Below are 21,579 nucleotides of genomic sequence, written 5' to 3'. Positions count from 1 at the left end.
TTTTTATTTATAAAAAAAGTTTCATAATGGGAGATTTTAATATAGATTTATTGAAACAAAATACAATCTCACAAGATTTTATGAAAATATTTCTATCTGCTTCTTTCTTACCTTTGATATCTAAGCCCACGCGTATAGTTAATGAATCCGCCTCCCTTATTGATAATATTTTTTCTAATATTCTGCCTTCTCCTGATTCTCTTATATTACTTTCAGATATTACAGATCACTTCCCCATTTCGACTAGTTTCTTTTTAAATGATATTATTGATAATAAATCTAGTTCTTTATTTAGACGAAGAATTACACATGAAAATGTAGCCAGTCTGGGTGCCAGTTTTAATAGACAGGACAGACTGGTCGTCTATTTTTGACTCAAATGATGTGAATTTGTCATTTGAATATTTTATGCATATTTTTACTCAACTCTTGGACATTCATATTCCAAAACGAAGAGAAAAGTCATCCAACTATAAAAAGGTACCCAGGTTACCTTGGATTTCTAAGTCACTTTTGCGTTCAATAAATAGAAAGAATAATTCATATTACAAATTTAAAATGAAACCTACTGAGCAATCAAAACTGAAATATACTAGTTATAAAAATACTTTGACGAAAATTATACGTATTGAAAAGAAAAAATATTATACTAAGCAGTTACAATTTTATAAGCATGATATGCAAAATACATGGAAAGTTTTAAAGCAAGCAATGAATATATCAAATAACAAGTCGAATATTACTAAAATTAGATCTGATGATAAAATTCATGAAGATCCTCATTATATTTGTAATATTCTAAATAATCATTTTTCTTCCATTGGGGAAAATCTTGCAAGCAAAATTCCATCTTCAAATAAACATTTTTCTGAATTTTTAGGTCCACCAAATTTAAACTCAATGTTTTTTAGTCCAACATATAGTCAGGAGATAATCAATATTGTTTCTGATTTTCGTTCCAAAAAAAGTGCTGGACACGATGACATCAGTAATTTTCTGCTGAAGGGGGTAATATCTTCAATTGCGGATCCTTTATCTCATATATTCAATTTATCTCTTTTTTATGGTATTGTTCCTGAAAGTATGAAAATAGCAAAAGTCATCCCTTTGTTTAAAAAAGGTGACAAATTAGATGTTAATAATTATAGACCAATTTCTTTGTTATGTACATTGTCCAAAATTCTTGAAAAAATTGTTTACAAAAGAACTCTTACTTTTTTGAAATTCAATAATATACTCTCAAATACTCAGTTTGGTTTTAGAGAAAAACATAGCACCTCACATGCATTATTGAGTTTTGTTGAAAAAGTAGCACATGCTATCGACAAATCTCCACATCTCATAGGTTTGTTCCTGGACTTCTCCAAGGCCTTTGACCCCATTAATCATGATATTTTACTTAATAAACTGCAACATTACGTAGTCCGTGGGAAGGCCTTGGAGTGGTTCAGGAGCTACCTCTTGAACAGGAAGCAATATGTCTCTTTAAATGGTTGCAATTCACAAATGTTAAATGTTAAATGTGGGGTCCCACAGGGAAGTTTATTAGGTCCGCTTCTGTTTCTTATTTATATGAATGAATTCTGTAAATCATCAGATATTCTTTCTTTCATTCTCTTTGCGGATGATTCAAATTTGTTTTTTTTTTTCGCATAATAATCCTTTTACCCTAGTAAAGACATTAAATTTTGAATTAGAAAAAGTTGCTCAATGGATAAAAGCTAATAAATTATCTCTCAATCTTCAAAAAACAAAATATATGCTTTTCAGCAACTCCATTGAGGCACTACCTCCTGATATTATTTCTGATGGCACACCACTGGAAAATGTTTCTTATATCAAATTTCTGGGAATAACAGTTGATAATAAGCTTTCATGGAAATTTCATATTGATAGTATATGTAAGATTATTTCTCGAAACATCGGTATAATCAACAAGATTAAATTTTGTCTTCCTTTGTCGTCCCTGCTTACATTATATTCATCCCTCATATTGCCTTATTTAAATTACGGTATTCTTGTATGGGGAAATACATATCAAACTCTTTTGGATAAATTACTTCTGCTACAAAAGAAGTCACTGCGTATTATATGTCACACTGCATATTTGTCTCATACTGATCCGTTATTTTTTGAAAACAAAATATTTAAAATTAAAGATTTGTATTTGTTTAATTTAGGACAATTTATGTATAATTACAATAAGAATAATCTTCCATATATATTTGAATCAATGTTTTCAAAAAATCAATCTGTTCATAATTATCCTACAAGGCAATCCAACGAATTTCATTTACCATTTTTTAGGACTTTGCTGGCTCAGCAAACCTTCATCTACGAGGGGCCTAAGTATTGGAACTCACTTCCCAACGACATAATAGCAGCACAAACTTTGAATTCTTTTAAGAACAAATTAAAATTCTTTCTGTTGAAATCTTATGATATACAACCAAATTAGATTCGGTTTCATTCTCTCAATCAAGTCGTTTGTTTGTTTGTTTGTTTGTTTGTTTGTTTTTACAAGTATTAAGATATCGCACAGAAATCATCTTTTAAGGAAAACAATCCGTCTAACATAAGTTTACCTCAGATATTTATTTTATTGTACCAGTAACAGTGAGTCTATTCTCTTTCTCTTTTTTTATATCCGTTCCTATGCATTCATACGCCGGCATATGCACCCAATCAATCGCAATTTCAAACCAGGGAGCGTTGTATTGTTTTGTTATTGCATTTAATCATGAAGTACAGTATGCTTGTGTCCACGATGGCGCGTGTTGTACCATAGTCTCATTTCCCCCTTTTTTGTTCTTTTTTTTCTTCTTCTTTTTTTCCCCTTCCTAAGTTAATTTCATGTCAGTTGACCTATTGGAAGTTTGCAACTGCGATACCACCGAACAGACAATATCGAATACTCAACGCTACGTAGTAATTCCTTTACCCTTTACTAGGCATTGTCTGGATCTGAGGATTCTTTGTGATCTCAGTTAGGGCATTCTGTTACTTTCACACGTAATATTATGGTTTAACTTTTTCTTGATTATTTAACCTCTCTAGAGAGATTTATGTGTGATTTTTGAAAATAATAAATAATACCAAAAAAAAATTCTTTTCAGTTTGTATGTATGTGTGTGTGTGTGTGTGTGTGTGTATGTGCGTGTGTGTCTGTCTGTGAGTTGGGGGGAGAAGTTATTCCCTGACTGCTCTCATGGCGAGCTCTACTTGTTTACACAGTGGGAGTATTATGATTTTTTTGTTTCATTTGTTTGTTTCTTTGTTTGTTTTTTATCATTATTGTTGTTGTTGTTGTTTTTGTGAAGGGGAGGGGAGGTTTCCGTAATCATCTTTCTTGCACACAACGGTTTCTTCTTTGTTATTCTTCTGCGTTGTTGTTGTTTTTTTCAGCACTGCAGTTTCTAATGGTGAGCGGTGCTTTCTGTTTTCCCGGGGGAGGAGTGCTTTTGACTGTTATAATGTTGAGATTTTATTGTTATCGCAGCGGGAATATTTTGACTTTTTTTGTTTGTTTGTTTGTTTGTTTGTTTGTTTGTTTGTTTGGTTAACATTGAGGGGATGGTTCCGGAATCATCTTTATTTGTTCTTTTGTTCTGTTTTGGGGTGTTTTTTTTTTGGGGGGGGGCGGGGGGAGGGGAGGTTGATAATTATTTCAGTTTCTGACAGAGAGCACTGCCTATTGTTTTCTTATCATTTTGACGGAATTATGATTTCTATAGGCACCATACTGATAAATTCTACAACGGAAATATTTCAAGGCTTACGATCATGGAGTCCCTTCATGCATTGACAAATTCCATTGAATTTATTTGCGTAACAGTCAGTTGCCATGATAGACTGACGACTTGCTATACTTTGTCATCGTTCAGACGTGGAAACAATTGATCAAGAGATGATTTTGATTTGATTTTGATTTTGATTTTATATCTGAATTTCTTTTCATAAATAAATGAAATACAAAGTCAATTGAACGAACTAATTGAGCATAGTATAATTTGAATCTGACAGCTAAAACAATTTAATGATTAATTCAAATATCCAACATTTTTTTTCTGACACAATGCGAAAATGAAAATAAAGAAATTACTTTATGCATACATCTATGCAAACATAAGTTCCCGTATATCTATTGTTCAAAGACAAATCGGGCAACTCTTGATGTACAGAAATTCAGGAGACCATCATCATAAGCAAACGCTTGAAGAGGACAATGGCCCCAGAAATGATTGTCTAAATAATACGACATTGTAGGAATATAACATACAAGTCACCACTCTCCACAGGTCTCAACAAGTCACCACTCTCTCCTTTCCAATTTAATTCATCATTCTGTATCGGTGCATCCAGGGGATTTTCCCTGCTGTAATTCTGACCTCAATCGATAAAGTCAAAGACAGTCAATTTATATGATAATATGTAGAAGCATATTATAAGCATATGATAAGTGTAATAGCAGAAGCCCTGAAGTCCTGTATTAATACAAAAGCTTTTTGCCTACAGTTTCATATTTCGAAAATAAAGACAATTTTACCTTCCATTTGTCATGGTTGAACGATTTCTAGCGCAAGGTAAAAAATGTACTTTGAGCATAGAACAAGTCTTCCGCTCTGCTGTTTGTCAAAAATGCACAGTGGGCACCATTGTCATGATTGTACTTATAGAATACAAAAACAGGTCTTGCGCTGATGAAATACAATGGAATGATGTCTCGGCAATCTCAAAACGAATCACTCAAGCGTGAAAACAAAAACAAAAAAACACGAAGAATGTGTGAATGTAGTTGAATTGTCTCTTTGGAAATGCGGAAAACGAATGTTCACCGTTTGTTTAATTTAAATGACACCATTATATGAAATACCCTTTGTTTAAAAAAGAAATGCAATTATTTTCTTGATGGCCATTCATAACTATGACACATCTTATTCAATGTCACTGTTAAGGCATATGGTCTAAGTGTATGGTCTAAATGTATTTGCCAATTACCGTCGTGATAAGTTCCACCTATATCAATTCTGTTCAGGCGTTGATCGGCATTTATCTGTCAAAATGTGTTGTTTTTCCAGAGTGTCTCAATGGCACTATTAAACCACTGTCAATATTGTTATCATAACAACCGCTGATTTTACTGCAGCATGTGGTCTGTTTGTTCTCTTGTATTTTTTAAAAGAGTTGTCTACACCCCACCCCCCCCATATTTTGCCATTTTGTCCTGAATTCGGTCGTAAGCTGTACCTATGCTCCTTAATTTTGCTCTTTACACTATAGATTTCCGATGGGACCTACATCGTATTTCTGTAGCATATTTACTTTGATTTAAATTTGATATGATATAATTGACCACCAAATCTTACTGCGCATCCAAGCTAGATATCATGTATCATCTTCTTTTGTTACATTCCATGTCTTTTTTTTTTCTATTAAAAAAACGAAAGTAAATTGAACTTAAAAATGACATCCGTCACATTGTTGGGAGACCTTATACGAGGCACAATAGGTATTAACGGTCCCACCCTTAAATGGTTTGAAAATTATTTATCTGAGAGAAAAATAGTAACTAATATAGGTAATTGTACCTCCGAAGAACTGGATATTAAGCTCGGTGTGCCACAGGGATCGATATTGGGTCCATTGTTGTTTATTATATTTATCAACGACCTACCTTCCATATTTAATTCATGTAATGTGCATTTATATGCGGATGATACCGTTATTCATTTTTCTCATAAAGACCCACAAAAAGTACAAACAATTTTGAATAAGGAATTATTTGTTTTAGATAATTGGATATGTAAGAACAAATTGAAAATTAATTATGATAAAACTGTGAGTATGTTAATTGGTAATAGATGTATGTTGAAAAGATATAACAGTTTGGATTTGAGTATAAAAAGATATGAAATTAATCAGGTTAAAAGTTTGAAATACCTAGGATTGTATTGATGAAGAACTCAGATGGGACGTTCATGTATATTATCTGTGTGAAAAAGTAGGCCGTATGATTTCTTTCCTTCGTCGTTTGACATATTTCATAAACAGAAATTCTTTGAATATGATGCAATGTTACGCAATGTTATTTGGGGAATCCTATTGTGAAAAAATATAAATCAACTGCAAGAACTACAAAATTGAGCAGGAAGAATTATTCTGAAGATTAATCCTAAATCACATTTTTCTGTCAGGTCAATGCATGATATATTACAGTGGGAAACGTCAAAATCCCATCAAAATTTTCACATCGGAGTAATGATTTTCAAGATTTTGAATAATTTAACACCTACCAATTTACACGAAAATATATTCTATTCCCCTAAACCCTACCAATTTCGGCACAGTAACCTCAGCCTTCCAAAACCTCGGACAAACTTTTGCAAACGTGCATTTTTCTACAGGGGAGCCAAACTATATAAAAGCTTTCCGCATGCTGTACGTGACTGTAAGTCATTGAAGGATTTTAAACGGTCCCTTTTTGAATTGGTTTAATCCCATCTGTGTCAACTTATTTATATATATATATATATATATTTCTGATACACAAGAAATGTATCTACACTTTTCAAGAAAGTGTATTTTGCCTTGAGATTTTGTACAATATTGCATTATAAATTAATATTTCATGAGATTATTATACTTTTGTATTTATTTAATATGTAATATCTTCTACTCTTTTTTCTTTCTTTCTCATACCCCTTTATAACTGGTCCCCATGGAATACCAGCGGCACCAGAAAAGTGCAGCTGATTATGGGCTATCCAGCCGTTATCTTTATATAATCCTACATTCTATTCTTTTTGTATATCGATGATGTGTCACACTATTCATTTGCCATGTATGTATGTTTCATTTTATGCATGATGTATCATTTTCCTTGTACCTTATATGTTGTCTTTTATATCTGTATGTATGTTATGACGGAAATAAAACAAACAAACAAAGGGTAATTCAAGGCCAATTCCATGTTTGTCTGAGAAGAACGAGTAAAAATTTACAAGCACAATAGTAGAAAGTTGATCAACATCAGATTTAAAGTAGCAAAGTTATGAAATGTTGAAAATTTGCTATTCTTTGCAAAACTCTACCAAATAGTTCATGCGAATATGCAAATGTCACCTTGTGATGTCATAAGCCATAAGTCAATTACAGTAGGATTATATATTATGGCCTACTCGTGTTTTAACCAAAAACTTAACTCTTAATGTGCCAGGCCCAAAACCCCTAACGTGCCAGAGGTTTTTACTTAAGGCCAGAATGTATCGAAACTGGACTGACAATGTAATTTAAAACTGCCATATCTTTCAAACTATCGACTGTTTTGAATTGAGTTCTACACAACAAATATCATGAAATGATTGTTCTTTCGTGCCATGTAGTCAGTTTTCCGTAATATCTATCTGAACTTGAAATATTGCAGAAATGAATAATATCATCAAAAAATTATTGGAATTTTTTGTGTAGTATGAAAAGAAAGAGTTAGTCGTGGTTTTTCTTCAATAGAACGCTCCCTTGACTCTGTGAGAAAGTTTTAGAGCTACATCTCCCGTTTCAAATGATAGCAAAATTGTCTTCTAGAATTGTATGATTCCAAAGATACAAGCGGTTTATTTTGTCTTAGCAATTTCTCTTTCTGCCTCAGTAATTCATTCCCAAATCTGAGTCCTTTAGTCCCAGATCCTGTATTTGAAACTAAACTAATTGTCCCGGGCCCTGGAAAGTGTCTTTTGTCCACTTGAGAAGGAAGCACCCTCTAATCCTTCTTTTGTCTATGCGGACTACGGGCGGGCGCACTCTATTGAAATCGGCAGGCCTTTGTCAGCGAGGATTTGTGCGCGCGCAATTCCTTGGTAACGGCGGAGATCATCCGAGTACTGATTGAGTACAATACACACTAGCGGTTGCTAGGGGCAGCTTGAAGGATGAACATGACTCCTGATCGAAAGCGAAGATGCTGCCGTGATCTGACCGATAAAAGTGCACACGCCTTCCGGTTTTTATTTGTCTAACGCTGTATCAATCAAGAATGTTGATCCGATCAACCTATTGCCAGCCACTGTCCATCCGATCACAACATTACCAAAATATTATAACAAAGTTAATTCACGGTAGTATACCACTTTTGTGTTTATTGCCAATCCAGAGAAATCAAAGTAAAGTGGGTTTGGCTAGAAAACCAGTTCAATCTCAGCACCACGAGGTCAGTCGCTCGGAGCAGCACACCACGTGCTTGTAAGCCCAGCGCTGGTGTTTGAAGCCATGTGCGTGCAACTGAAAAGCTCACCATTCATTTCATGATTCGGTAAAATAGCGCTACGTTGGGAGGAGCCCTCTCATTCTCGAAACGATCATCTCACTTTGAAATAGTAAAGTTCAATAGCGCTGTACTTGTGAACTATGCGGCCAGAGTTGTGAAGTAATTGAATCTTGCAAACGAATGAATTCAGTCAGATTTGAAATTTCCAAAAGCCCGATCAGAACAGCGAAAATAACAACGAATTGAGACAAGACACTAAAACATGACACAGATAAACAGTGAAAGGAAAGGCAGCTTTACACATATCATGATGAAGGAGCGAACAATGCAATTACATTCAACAAAATCATTACGGTACAAATAACACTTAAAAAGAATCAAAAGCCCCCTGACAGTAGTCCTGATCTGCATAGCAAAATTGGTGACAAGAAGACAAAACTGTAGGTGCCGACAAGTATAAAATCACGTTTTACATTGCTGGTATGCTTTTTCAATGTTTGCTGTCTTTGATTGTCTTTAGTCTCATTCGCCGTGAAACATTTGATTATCTGAATATGACATTATTCAACGGCACATTCCATACTTTCACATGGCGTCAGAAATCTCTATAGCGCCTGCCAATATAGGTTTCATACCGAGCGATTTGTAACCATCAGAATTATTTTGAACGTTCATGGAAATCATAACATCGATCACTCTACTGTTGAAGTTCCTTCATTGGTTTATAATAGCCGATGGATGTTAGTTCCGTACTTGAATTCGTACCTTCATTGCGTTGTGACACAGTTTTCATGAAGCAGCATCATCCGACATTTCTTTCTTTCTTTTTTTGTGTGATCTCCAACACTGTTTTACTCCAAGGACTGAACAGCGGGATCTGAGTTTGAAGTTTTCAAAATCTGCATGCTAACAAATAGTTTGATGTTACTTTGCATCCTCTCTCTCTCTATCCCTCTCTCTCTTATCTAAAGTCCTACGTAACAATAACTTTGATGGATTTGCTTGAGTTTGAACATTTTCCTCTTCACCTGCGACTCGGGGAAAATAACACGTTTCTATAAGAGGTAGGATAAACGATAAGCAAAGCTCAACAAATAACATAAATGCGTAAATATACTTTAATTCTGTGTCTCACTGAGCGATGAATGTTTGGAAACCTATCAAATTATAGGTTTCGAGCTTCCTAAACAGTTGAAATCAAAATCAAACAAGAAAACCCGTTTGCGAATTTGATATTGGCTGTCTACGAATTACTGATCGAATTCTGTTCTACTTTATCGAGACTGTGCTGTAGGGATTGTGTCTGCATCATTGCTTGGCGATAAACGATACAGCTTCGATTTTTGTTATCATGAAATGATAAATAATTATTGATCATTTTGCGTGGTTGAGTAAACAATTTCTATAATACACCAATCGACTGTCGATGGTTCTTTTTTGTTTGTTTTGATTTTGTTTTTGTTTTTGGCCAAAAGAAATAAGATAAATATTCTTGACGTTCGCAACGATTCTGGTCGCTAATTCGAGAGTACGTAGTTAGAGACATTTACTGTTCCCATAGCCAATGTTATTTACACGCTATTTATAGCCGGAAAGCTACAAGAACCAAAACATCCTCCAAAATACGGCAGGACAATGACAAATTTTACGGATACGGAGATACGCTCAATGCGTGAAAACTAGTTTTCTTCAAAATGTATAGAGAAAAGAAGAAGCAACATAATAAGAGAGAAGGCATGCCGAAAGAGGTACAGTATGAAGACCAATTGAAGAGAAACCCTCAAAGAAAAAAAAATGCAACCGTGGACGCAAGCACAAAAACAAAAACCAGTACATGGAAAACAACATAGTTTGACTGATTTTCACGTGCACATCGTCACATACATATAGAAAATCAGGCTCTATAATGTACTTTCATATCGGTGGAGTAAAACCAATACAGCCAGTTTGCGCTAAAATTACAGTTCCAGTCACTTTCGTAAGTTTGAGAAAAAAAAATCGGTTTTGGGTCAAAACCAGTGTTGATTAGTATTTGTACTATTTGCATGTCGTCGCTCAAAACAACAGCTCTATTCGCTCTTTGCGAACGCTGCCTACAATTTTGAAACTGAACTAAGCAAAATAATGTTCATCTTTTGCGATCTATATTTTGTCTGAAATTCCGAAACACTAGATTTCTACTTTGAATTTCATTTCGCTTCGAACTAGGAGAAGGTAATCACGCCAAAACAAACTACGAACTACGTGTGGTACCAAGCGGCATAGTTTACAGGTCTACTTTCCGTTCACTGCACACGTGCATAAGACAAGAACAAAAGCGTCTTCTTCTTTTGTATGCTAGCGTGGGGACGATTAGTGAAGTTCACCAAAATAAAAGGATGAAAGACTTGACCGACGAACGCAAGCTTACCGTCTTTGAGGGACAAAATCAAAGCAGCTTCCCGCCGGACAGCATCCAAGCGGAACAATACAACTGGAACCGCATAGGCAATACACGCAGATTAAATAGCATACACACGCGTGGTTTACCAATGAGACTTTTGATCTATACACATCTCGCAGAGGGTGCGCTCGCTGCGGATTTTCCCGACGCGAAAAAAATACATCTAGCCGAAAAATCACGTATTTACTCAAAATTTTCCAATGTAAGCATACTCATATTTTTGGTGAAAACGATGGCTATGCTAGTCAGCTACCAGTACATATCATTGTCAGTTTCTTGGTGTAACACATTATGGTACCATAAGAACTTAAATAATCAATGTTTTTCGCGCTCTTCTTTGTCGCCGATCGGCGACCATGGCACGTCAGCACTAAGGTCGCCGTTCGGCGACCATGGCACGTTAAGAGTTAAGATTTTAGGATGCTGTGTAAAAACTATACGGCAAGTTATGAGACGATTACATTGTCAACTCACTATTTGCATATTCATATTGATTGTTCGAGATCAATTTTCGCGAAAAAACACAAATATTCATACTTTTATAGCTTCTCTAATTTTCAGCCAATTAGGATCAAATTTTCATTTTTGTGGTTGTAAAATTGTACTCTTTCTTTCCAAACTAACTTTTAATTGGCATGGAGTTCCCCTTTAAAATACACGTCCCTGTCCGAGGGTGCGAAATACCCACACTAGTCACCTAAACAAAAAGTATTCTCTGGGATCATCCCAGAGAAGAAAGGTCTTATTGCCTCGGGAAAGAGGACTATTCAAAACACGTGCATCGAGCTGTATGGGAAACGACCTGTACCAACACGGTGTTGAGGAGGATCTCACGTACACATCAATTGACGATCCGGTACCCATTCAGTGAGAATATGCGTTAGAAAGCAATCATTCCCCAATAACAATCAGCAAATAAGTCAGTCAGTCAGTCAATCAATCAATTGATCAATCAATCAATCAATCAATCAATCAATCAATCAATCAATCAATCACTCATCTAGCCTATCAGTTCCGTAATATACCGTCTTATACACATAAAAAGCTCGCACACTCTTTAAGCCCTCAAGAACGTTTGCTGCTGAAGCTGCCATCTTACCAGCATTGAATAGGCACCTCTGAAAGATTGTGACAACAAACACTACGTAGGAGAAATAGGGGAATTACGGCATGGAACTGGTTAAGGGTCATCAAAATGTGAAGAAAGTCTGAGAGACAGAAATGAATTGAATTGCATTGCATTGCATTGCATTGCATTGAATTGGATCAAATTGAACTGAATTGAGTTGAATCATATTGAATTGAATTGAATTGAATTGAATTGAATTGAATTGAATTGAATTGAATTGAATTGAATTGAATTGAATTGAATTGAATTGAATTAAACTGGAATTGAAATGACATCAAAAAAACCTCAGGCCCACCTGATATGTAAAGCAGATGATTATGGTGATCGTAGGTGCTCTGTTCTGACGCACCCCCGGCGATTTTATACAGGCCTGTTCCGTTGACGTCGTAATCATAGGGGACGTAAAGTACCGAGATCGGGTCGAGGACGATCCTCGCCTCGACAAAGCAGAAGAGCGACGCAGCGGCGACGGAAAGGACAAGAAGAGAGTTTCGCACTCGCGCCATCAGATTCGGATCCATGATTCAAAGTGTGTGTCGTCTGCTCAGGATATCTTTGAGTGGGTCGTTCACGTCATAGGCAGTAGACCAATGCCCTAGTGAGCAGTCTATGAGCGAGACAGGAATCAGCAAATAATTATCCTCTCTGCGTTGGATTGGTTCCTGTTTGTGCAAAGACAGAAAAGAGATCACAATGTAATCTTAGTCATTATGCCAGATCTGCTCTTCACCTGAATCAGAGCGCCCTCTATATTGTCGCCTTATCTCTCTCTCTCTCTCTCTCTCTCTCTCTCTTTCTCCCCGCATTTCCCCCAATCACACTTTGATTGACATTAATGACAATCAGACATTAATGATCCAAAACTTATGGCCGTCAATGCATTTTCTTATTCTGATATTTAAAGGGAACGCAAACCCAAAGTGAAATGTGGATTGAGTGAAAGCATTAACGTTTAATAGTAGAACATATCAGTGAAAGTTAGAGCAAAATCGGACAATCGATGCAAAAGTTATGAATTCTTAAAGTTTTGGTGTTAGAACCGCTGGATGAGGAGACTACTAGAGGTTATGACGTATGAGTGGACAACACTATAAAGAAAATATAAAAGGAATTCCACAAAAATTTACTTTTCTAGCAAAATGAAAGCGTACTGGACTAACCGCAGTCAGAAAGCAGGGGGAATAATTGCTACCCCTAACATATTCCAGTATCAAGTTGATGGAATGTGTAATTTTCATGAGAAATGAATTTTTACTGAATTCCCTTTTCATTCTCTTTATGTTGTAGTCCACTCATACGTCATAACCTCTAGTAGTCTCCTTACCCAGCAGTTCCAACACCAAAACTTTAAAAATTCATAACTTTTGCATCGATTGCCAGATTTTTCTCAAACTTTCACTGATGTGTTCTACTAATGTTACTGCTTTCACTCAATCCACATTGCTCTTTGGGTTTAAGTTCCCTTTAACACAAGAAACCCACATCAAAAGCTGCGGGAAGATATCAGCCGCCATACTCGTCTGTTCGTCAAACACAACATAAGATGATCAATTGCATTGGGAAAAACATATTTACGCCTAGTAGTGGAAGAAAGAAAAAAACGTCCTTGGCGAGTGTACCTGCATAAGCAGGGTAAAGAACCGAGAAAACCACCTGAGACCTTTGATTAAACTTTGAACAGAGCAGGAAGGTTATGACGATATAAATTTCCAAATATTTGTTTGTTAGAATCCAAGCGATGATTTTAGTCACAACCACGTATTCATAAAAGATGAGAATGACCTCATTACCCAATGTAATGATCTGTAGTTGATATAGCAGTACCCCCCCCCCCCAAAAAAAAAAAAAAAATCTAAAAAGAATTCATGCGAAAAGAATCTTTTTGATGGTCACACATGCTATTTTTGTATTAATAAAAACATTGGATCAGAAGTCTGTATTTCTGCTGTTGTCAAGAAGATTTTATTTCCTCCTACATTCTAACTTATGAAAATACATTTTCTCCCCCCCCCCCCCGTCACTTTATTATGTATGGCCACTCGTATTATAATAGTCGTAGCCTTGATATGATATTATTGCATCCATGTGATTTTGTGTACATCGGATGTGTTCAGTATCGCGCCATTGAGCCAAGTACTGGAGATCGAGTCCATATCGGCCGATAATCTATTGGATATTTATCATTGAGTTTTAATGTGACAATTTTGAACGACAATATCTTGAAAAAAAATTCAAAATGCACGCGTGATGGGGCTTGCTATTATAGCCAAATGCAAAACTCACGACACTCCATGTACTATACCTGCTTCTCAGATTGCTTAAATTCTTAATTCTCGTATTGTTCCACAGCCGAATCAGCTGCGAATCCACCCGACTACACGCACTCGGGTGGATTCAGGAGCATTCTGTTTTCCTTCCCGAATGGGCGAAAATTCGGGAGGGATTCGGCTCGTTTTGGAATTTTCAAAATCATCCGAATACCCTTCAAAATACTCCCGAATGTGGCCGCGACAATTTTCATTTGGGCCACATTCGGGATATATTTGGATGGAATTCGGTTGGATTCGGGGAGGCAGTCGGGGCATTCTTGGGAGATTCGGGCCTATAGGACAGTTATCATCTAGCCAAATAGACCCGAATATCACGAATAGAGACGAATCTGCCCAGAATGCCCCGAATACCTCCCCGAATCTATCTGAATCGTCAATTCGAATATAGAGCAGAAAATAGGCAAGTGAGCCGAATAGGAGCCGAATAGGTCGATTGAGTATCCATAAATGACTCAAATAGCCTTGCGAATATAGCCAGATTGGCGATTCTGCCCTAATTTTGGACCTATTCGGAATCTATTCGTCTCTGATTCGGGGAGCTCCCCGAATCAGAGACGAAAGGGTTCAGAATCCACCGAATCCATCCGATTCAGGTTATATTCGGGCAGAAATCAGTCCAAATTTATTCGGAAGAATTCGGCTTTGGTGTATTCTTTCAGCTTTAACACAAGTTTTTCTCTGCTGTCTCCTTCGTGTGTTGTTTTTCATTAATGCAATTAGAATGATGCATAAAGAAATAAGGCAGTTTAGAGGGCGTCTTCTCTGATTATGGCATTTAAAGTGATTTACCCCTTCCATCCAGTTCATTGATGATCGGAAGGATTTTGTCAGGGTGGTTCTCCGGTTCGAGTTCACGAAAAGCGGTCATAGCGTCCGTATAAAGCAAGACACTTTGTCATCACCTCCTATAGTATAACTGTGGAGTGGATTTGAAGCCCACTGTCCACGGCTTATATGCATTAAATCACACCTACATAATAAGTGAACACGTAAACTATAGATGTGAATTTAAAACCTCAATGAAACTTATCCCATCGAACGAGCAACACCGAAACAGCAAGTAAACGGAGTTGAGAAGTTAGGCATGTCTATATTGGGATTGTACATCTATTCGAAAGGATTGTATTGCATGCGAATCACTATAAAGTCTCTGATAGTGACAGAGAGTGAACGTCATGGGTTGGAGATTCAATAGCGCTCACGGACTCCAAACGAATCAATATTTGATATTGTAGCATACACGCAATATGTTGGAACGAGGCATCAATGACAAGGCAAAGTACGGGTAAAGAAAACAAAGACGTAAAAACAAATGCAGTCTGTATCGACAAAAAAAAAAATCGTAAGTTGACAGTGAAAACAAGTGAACGTTCATGCCAAACATTGCTCATGAAAATGCTGCAAATTGTGATATCATTTTGAGAAGCACATGATACTAAGAGTATATCACCGCTAGGGCGAGTTGGTTCTGGTTGCACAATGACATCAAACAATTTTTTGTAAGACGCTGATTTTTTATGTGCCTCACCAGGGGCGGATCCAGGAATTCCGTAAAGAGGGGGCGCGTTTACAAAGTTAAAGGGGGGCGCACGCACCCCTCCCCCATTTTTTCTTTTTATTTCTTTTGTTTCAACAAAAAAATAAAGGGGGGCGTGCGCCGGTTGCAGTCCTCCCTGGATCCGCCCTTGCTCACTGAATTAATCGGTAGCGTGCGATTTTCCCGGATTCAAGGCGCCCCCTACGATTTCCGTGCATAGTACAGCTGTATGACAAGCGCAATCACTGCATGACTTATAACAGACTTTGATATGCGCCGCGATTGCTCTTCACATGGGCGGAACGAACATGCCTCTACTAGTCCATGGGCCAGGCCAGATATTGGTACCATCTGAGGTGGCAATACCTTTTTGGTGTCATTTTGTTTGTCGGGCATAGATATGATTATCAAGCTATGATAGCATTTCCAAATGAGTAGCTTAGTCATAGTAAATGAATTTTAAACCAATTTGGTCTCGTTGTTATATCCCTGTACTTCTGAATCGAGACCAACCGCTATACAAAGAAGAACACTGTCTTCTGTATGTTCACAGGTATTCTGTTGTAAACGCGGTGCGCTTAGTCTTTATTCAAGGCAGCAAAGGGAATATCCAAGGGTTATGATGTCCACAGCGCTTAGTCTAATATTCAAGACTGCGAAGGGAATATCCAAAGCTTATAAATACAGTGTATATCCCTTTATCTAAAAACAACAACAACAAAAAAGCAATTTCTAGTGAATTCTAGCGTATTTTTCAATTAGTTATCATTTTCCGCTGAAAACGCTACGGTGAAAACGCTAATACCACGCCAATGTCGCTTTATTTCCATCCAACAATGAAAGATTATGCAAAAACAATGTACCGGTACACTACAATACATTATAATTAATAATGTTGTCAATGAACAGAGTGATTTTTGTTTAAAACTGATGTATTTGTTGAGAGGGTGGTATAAAAACAGTATAGATAATCCCTTTTATTAGGAACTTTAGATATGATTAACGGTACATTGTTCCAGATAAAGACTAAGCGCACCGCGTGGCAGCTGTGGACATCATAACCCTTTGGATATTCCCTTCGCTGCCTTGAATAAAGACTAAGCGCACCGCGTTTACAACAGAACACCTGTGGACATGCAGAAGGCAGTGCTCGTATTTGTATAGCGGTTAGTTTCGATTCGGAAGTATAGGGATATAAAAACGAGCCCAAATTGGTTAAAAATTCATTTATTATGACTAAGCTACTCATTTGGAAATGCTATCATAGCTTGATAAGCATATCTATGTCCGACAAACAAAATGACACCAAAAAGGTTTTGCCACCTCGGATGGTACCAACAACCCATTTTTCGGCTCTTGGCCCATGGACTATACGTACCGACATCATACCGCGCTGATTTATTCTCATGATTGACGTTCACTAAGTGGGAGGTACAAGCCCAACGTACATGTATTTACAAATGTAAAAGGGCTGTATATATGTTGATGGTGATGATGGTGTGGGTGTGGTCCACTAATAGATCAATGGTAAAGGCAGAAGGGCGTATACATTGCACAACCTGTCCGTGACAATACGGTCAACCTCACTTAAGTCGAACCTAGGGGCACCGAAGACGAAAAAAAAAAATCAACTTACGTGAATTTCGACTTACACAATACAGTTAATTACAGTTTTATACATGATAATTATCATCGTGTTTGGCCCGGCAGATTTTGTTTTCTTCATCTTTGCCAATAAATATATTACTATACTTGTGCGAGATCGACTTAGGTGAGGTTGACTTTGCGTGAGACTGATATTGAATTAAATTAAATTGAAATGAATTTATTTTCCATTTCCATGACAACATGAACAAAAGACATGATACATAACATTGACACACAAGTAAAAATACAAATTACATATAAAGGGTTGCAAAAAAAAAGACAATATGAATGGCAAATGGATGGATCTCCAGAAAGTAATAAGATAACATAACTTGAAGATCCAACAACAATCATAAAGTATAAGTTTTTGTTTTCTTTAAAGGGCGCAACAAACATTGACATTGCACATCAAGAACATTGAGACATTTGTACATACACAAATACACACACACACACACACACACACACACAATAACTCTGGCCATCACTTTCAGCCTACGTCAAAGCATTTAAAATCACAGGTGTAGTTGCAAAATGTGAGAATCAAACTAGGACTGTTGTGCTTATAAGTATTGTTCTAACATGATGGCACATACATTTCTCGCGCTCGACGTCATGCAGTTGCCAGAGAGAGAGAGAGTATCATGTACTTTTAATGATAGACTGTGGTGTGGTAGTCACATTATGTTTTCTTTAATAGAAGTCCAATTCCCGATCACATCCTTTGACAGGATACGGAAATTTCATCTCTTTGAGGTATCATCTGTTTGTTCGGAAGGGAATGTATGTGTCATAGTTGCGTGTGACGTGAGTAAACTTTCGAATCATGATAGGTAGGAAAACAATAACATCGGAATGTGATGACTTACTAGCGCGTCACAATGTAATTAAAAAAAGTTATACATTTACTTCATCAGTTTCCAAATGCAAAAAGCTCATTATTATACATACACATACAATAATTCAAGACAACATGATGCGTAAAGCAACACGTGTACTCTAGATACATATTAAAGACATCATTTACCATTTGCAGACGAAACATAAATCCAGTTCTCAATGGTTTTAGAGCTTCAAAATAGTTCTAAAATGTGAGCGAGGAATAGAAACTAGTGTAGAAAAGTTAATCAGTATAATCAATGTTAAGTATTGTTAAATAAAAAAAAAGTGAACAAATTGTTTAGACTAAACCGTCTGCAGTTGGTTTAGAGAGAAAAATAGTGGTATCACCTTATTTTCGGCTTTATTGCAAAATCCTTATATTATGGTACGATGTTATGTGACACAACTGACCTACACATATATGCATCAAAAGTTATAACTGCTCCCTATGGTATACAGTACCTTTAATACTATACACTCGCTAAATCAAATTGTTTCCCTATCTCCCTGCCCGCGAGATGGAAGCTAAACGGCACACAACGTATTGTGCTGTAAACATTAAATCATCTGAACATGAAGAAACAGACATGAGGATAATAGATTACTGTCAATATTCTAGCGTTTTAACCGTGTGAACGGTATAGCCTAACGGTGAACACAGTGTGACGCATCGTGTTTTACAGTGTGAACGCAATGTACTACACAGTGTAAACACAATGTGAAATAGTGCATTCACACCGTTTACACTGTTTATACTCTCAAATTAAACACTGCGATCCACAGTGTGATCCACAGCGTGGTTCCAAAGAGCTACTTAGTACTACCGGGTCTAGGGCAATTACCCCGGACCCTTCCCCTGGCCCTAATCCTAATCCTAATCTTGAACCTAACCCTAACCCTTACCCAAATTCCTAACACTAAACCTAACCCTAACCCTAATCTTAACTCTAACCTTACCACTAACCAGTATTTAGTCGGGGGTAATTGCCCTCTGGGGGTAATTGCCCGGATACGAGTACTACCCACAGCACTTTGGTGGTTCACAGTGTGGTACACAGTGGTACACACTTTAATTCCCACTTGATTCACGCTGTGGCAGGGTTGGCTTGTCATGAAGAGACATACATGACAATGACAGATTACTGTCAATATGGTGTTTTGAAAAAAAAAATGACATTATCTTATTTTGGCGCAGAATGTCGCACCATAGAGCAAACTAATTTAATGCAACAGAGATAGAGTGAGAGAGGGTGAAGAAGAAGGTGAAGAAGAAGAAGAAGAAGAAGAAGAAGAAGAAGAAGATGAAAAAGAATAAGATGAAAAAGATGATGAAGAAAAAGATGATGAAGAAGAAGGGAAAGAAAAATAGAGAGAGGGAGAGAGAAAGGAATGAAATCACCTACCTTCAGTAATTGCGACGCAGGCATCGAAAGAAGGCGTGAGTGTGTTAGAACCATGTACAGCAGAAAAGTATATACCCACTGCCATTGCATATCGGGTAAAGTGTCCTCGTTGAACATTACCTAGATGGCAAATGAGTTGTCGTTGCGAGGTGCGCCTGCTATGACAAAAACTCCGTAGCGTGAATGACAGCGTATACATCTACAGAAATGCCAGGATATTGTTTCAGGTGGATCGTTCATGTCGACCTCTTTTGAACTCTGAGGTTGGAAACATTTTTCACAGTGTCTTGCGTCGAGTGTTGCTCATCATATGTAATACCCGGGCGTACTGCCAAATCTTATGGGGGGGGGGGGGGGAGAGAGAGAGAGAAGAGTGGGGAGGGGGGCTTGGAGAGAGGAAAAGGGAGAAGCTTTTGTGCAGCGGTACCCAAGACAAACAGATAACAATCGGCAGCGGTTTACCTGAAGAGATCTCTAGCCGCTTTACGCTCCGGGAATGTAATGTTATCCGGGGAGAGAAACGTTCAGTTCGGTTCCACAAGAAATATCCGGGCCAGCTAGTCCCCAGTTTCCGCAGCCCTAATCACTCGCAAAGTTTCGACCTTCCGTCGGTTCTTAACCCACATGAGAGTAATCGAACAACAGCGAACTTTGGGTTCGGCTCCATGCAATAAAGACAGCACAGACGGAATAGAAGCGGCCGTGTTTTTATGCTTCCCTGCCACCAAACTAGTTGTAAAAGACGGAGGTATATTTGCTCGCGCAACGAATTTGATTTTAAATCATTGCATAAATTCATTGCCGGTAAGAAATAATCTATTTCAATGGGGATTAACTGTTAATGATTTGCCCGAATTGCAACTCTAAAGAGGACACTGTTCATGCCTTCATTGAATGCAAATTCTACACAAAATTTTCTTACACATGCCTAGGTACAAAGGAGTTAGTTACAAGATATAGTACCAGGCACTATCAACAAAACTTATATCAAAAACGTTATATTAATTGTTGAAAATAGAGTGGAGAAGCCAGTATAGTATTTTTTTTTTTATACAATAGTACTTCGGAGTATTGACATATTAAGCTTATTTCAGATCAAAACAAAGGCCTATCTATAGTCACGATAGAAGAAGCCGATCTTTTATAAAAACATGTATCGATGACAGAAATAAGAACGAGAATAGAAGCACAATCTCATATGAAACATATAGAAAAACGTTGAAAAAATGAACACATACGACGATAAGGGTTATTGAACCTCTAAAGCACGATTCTGTTTGTTTTACTCTCAATGTGATATCAGTATGATCATGTTATTTTGATTGTGCATTTTGAATGGTAAAGTAAATCTTCAGAAGAGGAGAAAAAATCAATCCTTCAATTAGAAAAAAAAAAATAAGATGTACATTAAAGGTTGGCGCTGAATAGTTCAGCAGACCTCTACCAACATCAAACTATCGATGAATGATTCTCTCAAAAAGAAGAAAGAGCTTGAGACATAACATGAATTTCATCATACCAGTGGCGGATCCAGAGGGGGGGGGGGGGGGGGGGGGGTGCACCGGGCGCGCGCCCCCTCTTTATTTTATTTTTGTTGTTGTTGTTGTTGTTAAAACAAAAGAAATAAAACGAAAAAACGGGGTGCTTGCGCCCCCTTTAATTTTGCAAAGGAATTACGGAATTTCTGGATCTTGGATTTTGCATGCTCTTACATTTCATCAAGTATTATGTTTGATAATAAGTGGAATGGAATGTTGAACTATTGAGACTAGTTCAATGAGGAAGCGGATACAATATGCAGGGCGAGCAGGAGGATAAAATATCACTTACTGTTAGACTTTCAGAATTACTTCTGACTCGTTTGCTGTGTAGAAAATTATTCGTAGTGTAACTGAATCCGCCCGGAAGCTTTCTTGTAGCACTGACACGCGTAATCAGTGACAATTAC

General features: G+C 37.1%; 1 protein-coding gene across 1 annotated transcript in view; it reads right to left on the bottom strand.

The window, feature by feature from the left end:
• LOC139734737 (mesenchyme-specific cell surface glycoprotein-like) overlaps window positions 1-21,579 on the bottom strand; it is a 64,020-nt gene that overhangs the window by 18,541 nt on the left and 23,900 nt on the right. The window contains exon 2 of the mRNA XM_071645531.1: window positions 12,128-12,494. Coding sequence (XP_071501632.1) covers window positions 12,128-12,353 — 226 coding nt within the window. The 5' untranslated portion in view covers window positions 12,354-12,494. The remainder of the gene's footprint in view (window positions 1-12,127; window positions 12,495-21,579) is intronic.

Source organism: Diadema antillarum, unplaced genomic scaffold (genome assembly GCF_040938485.1).
Source record: "Diadema antillarum isolate AM-2024a unplaced genomic scaffold, OU_Dant_1.0 seq00000546_RagTag, whole genome shotgun sequence".
Taxonomy (NCBI): Eukaryota; Metazoa; Echinodermata; class Echinoidea; order Diadematoida; family Diadematidae; genus Diadema; species Diadema antillarum.
This window is presented reverse-complemented; position numbering and strand designations above follow the sequence as displayed.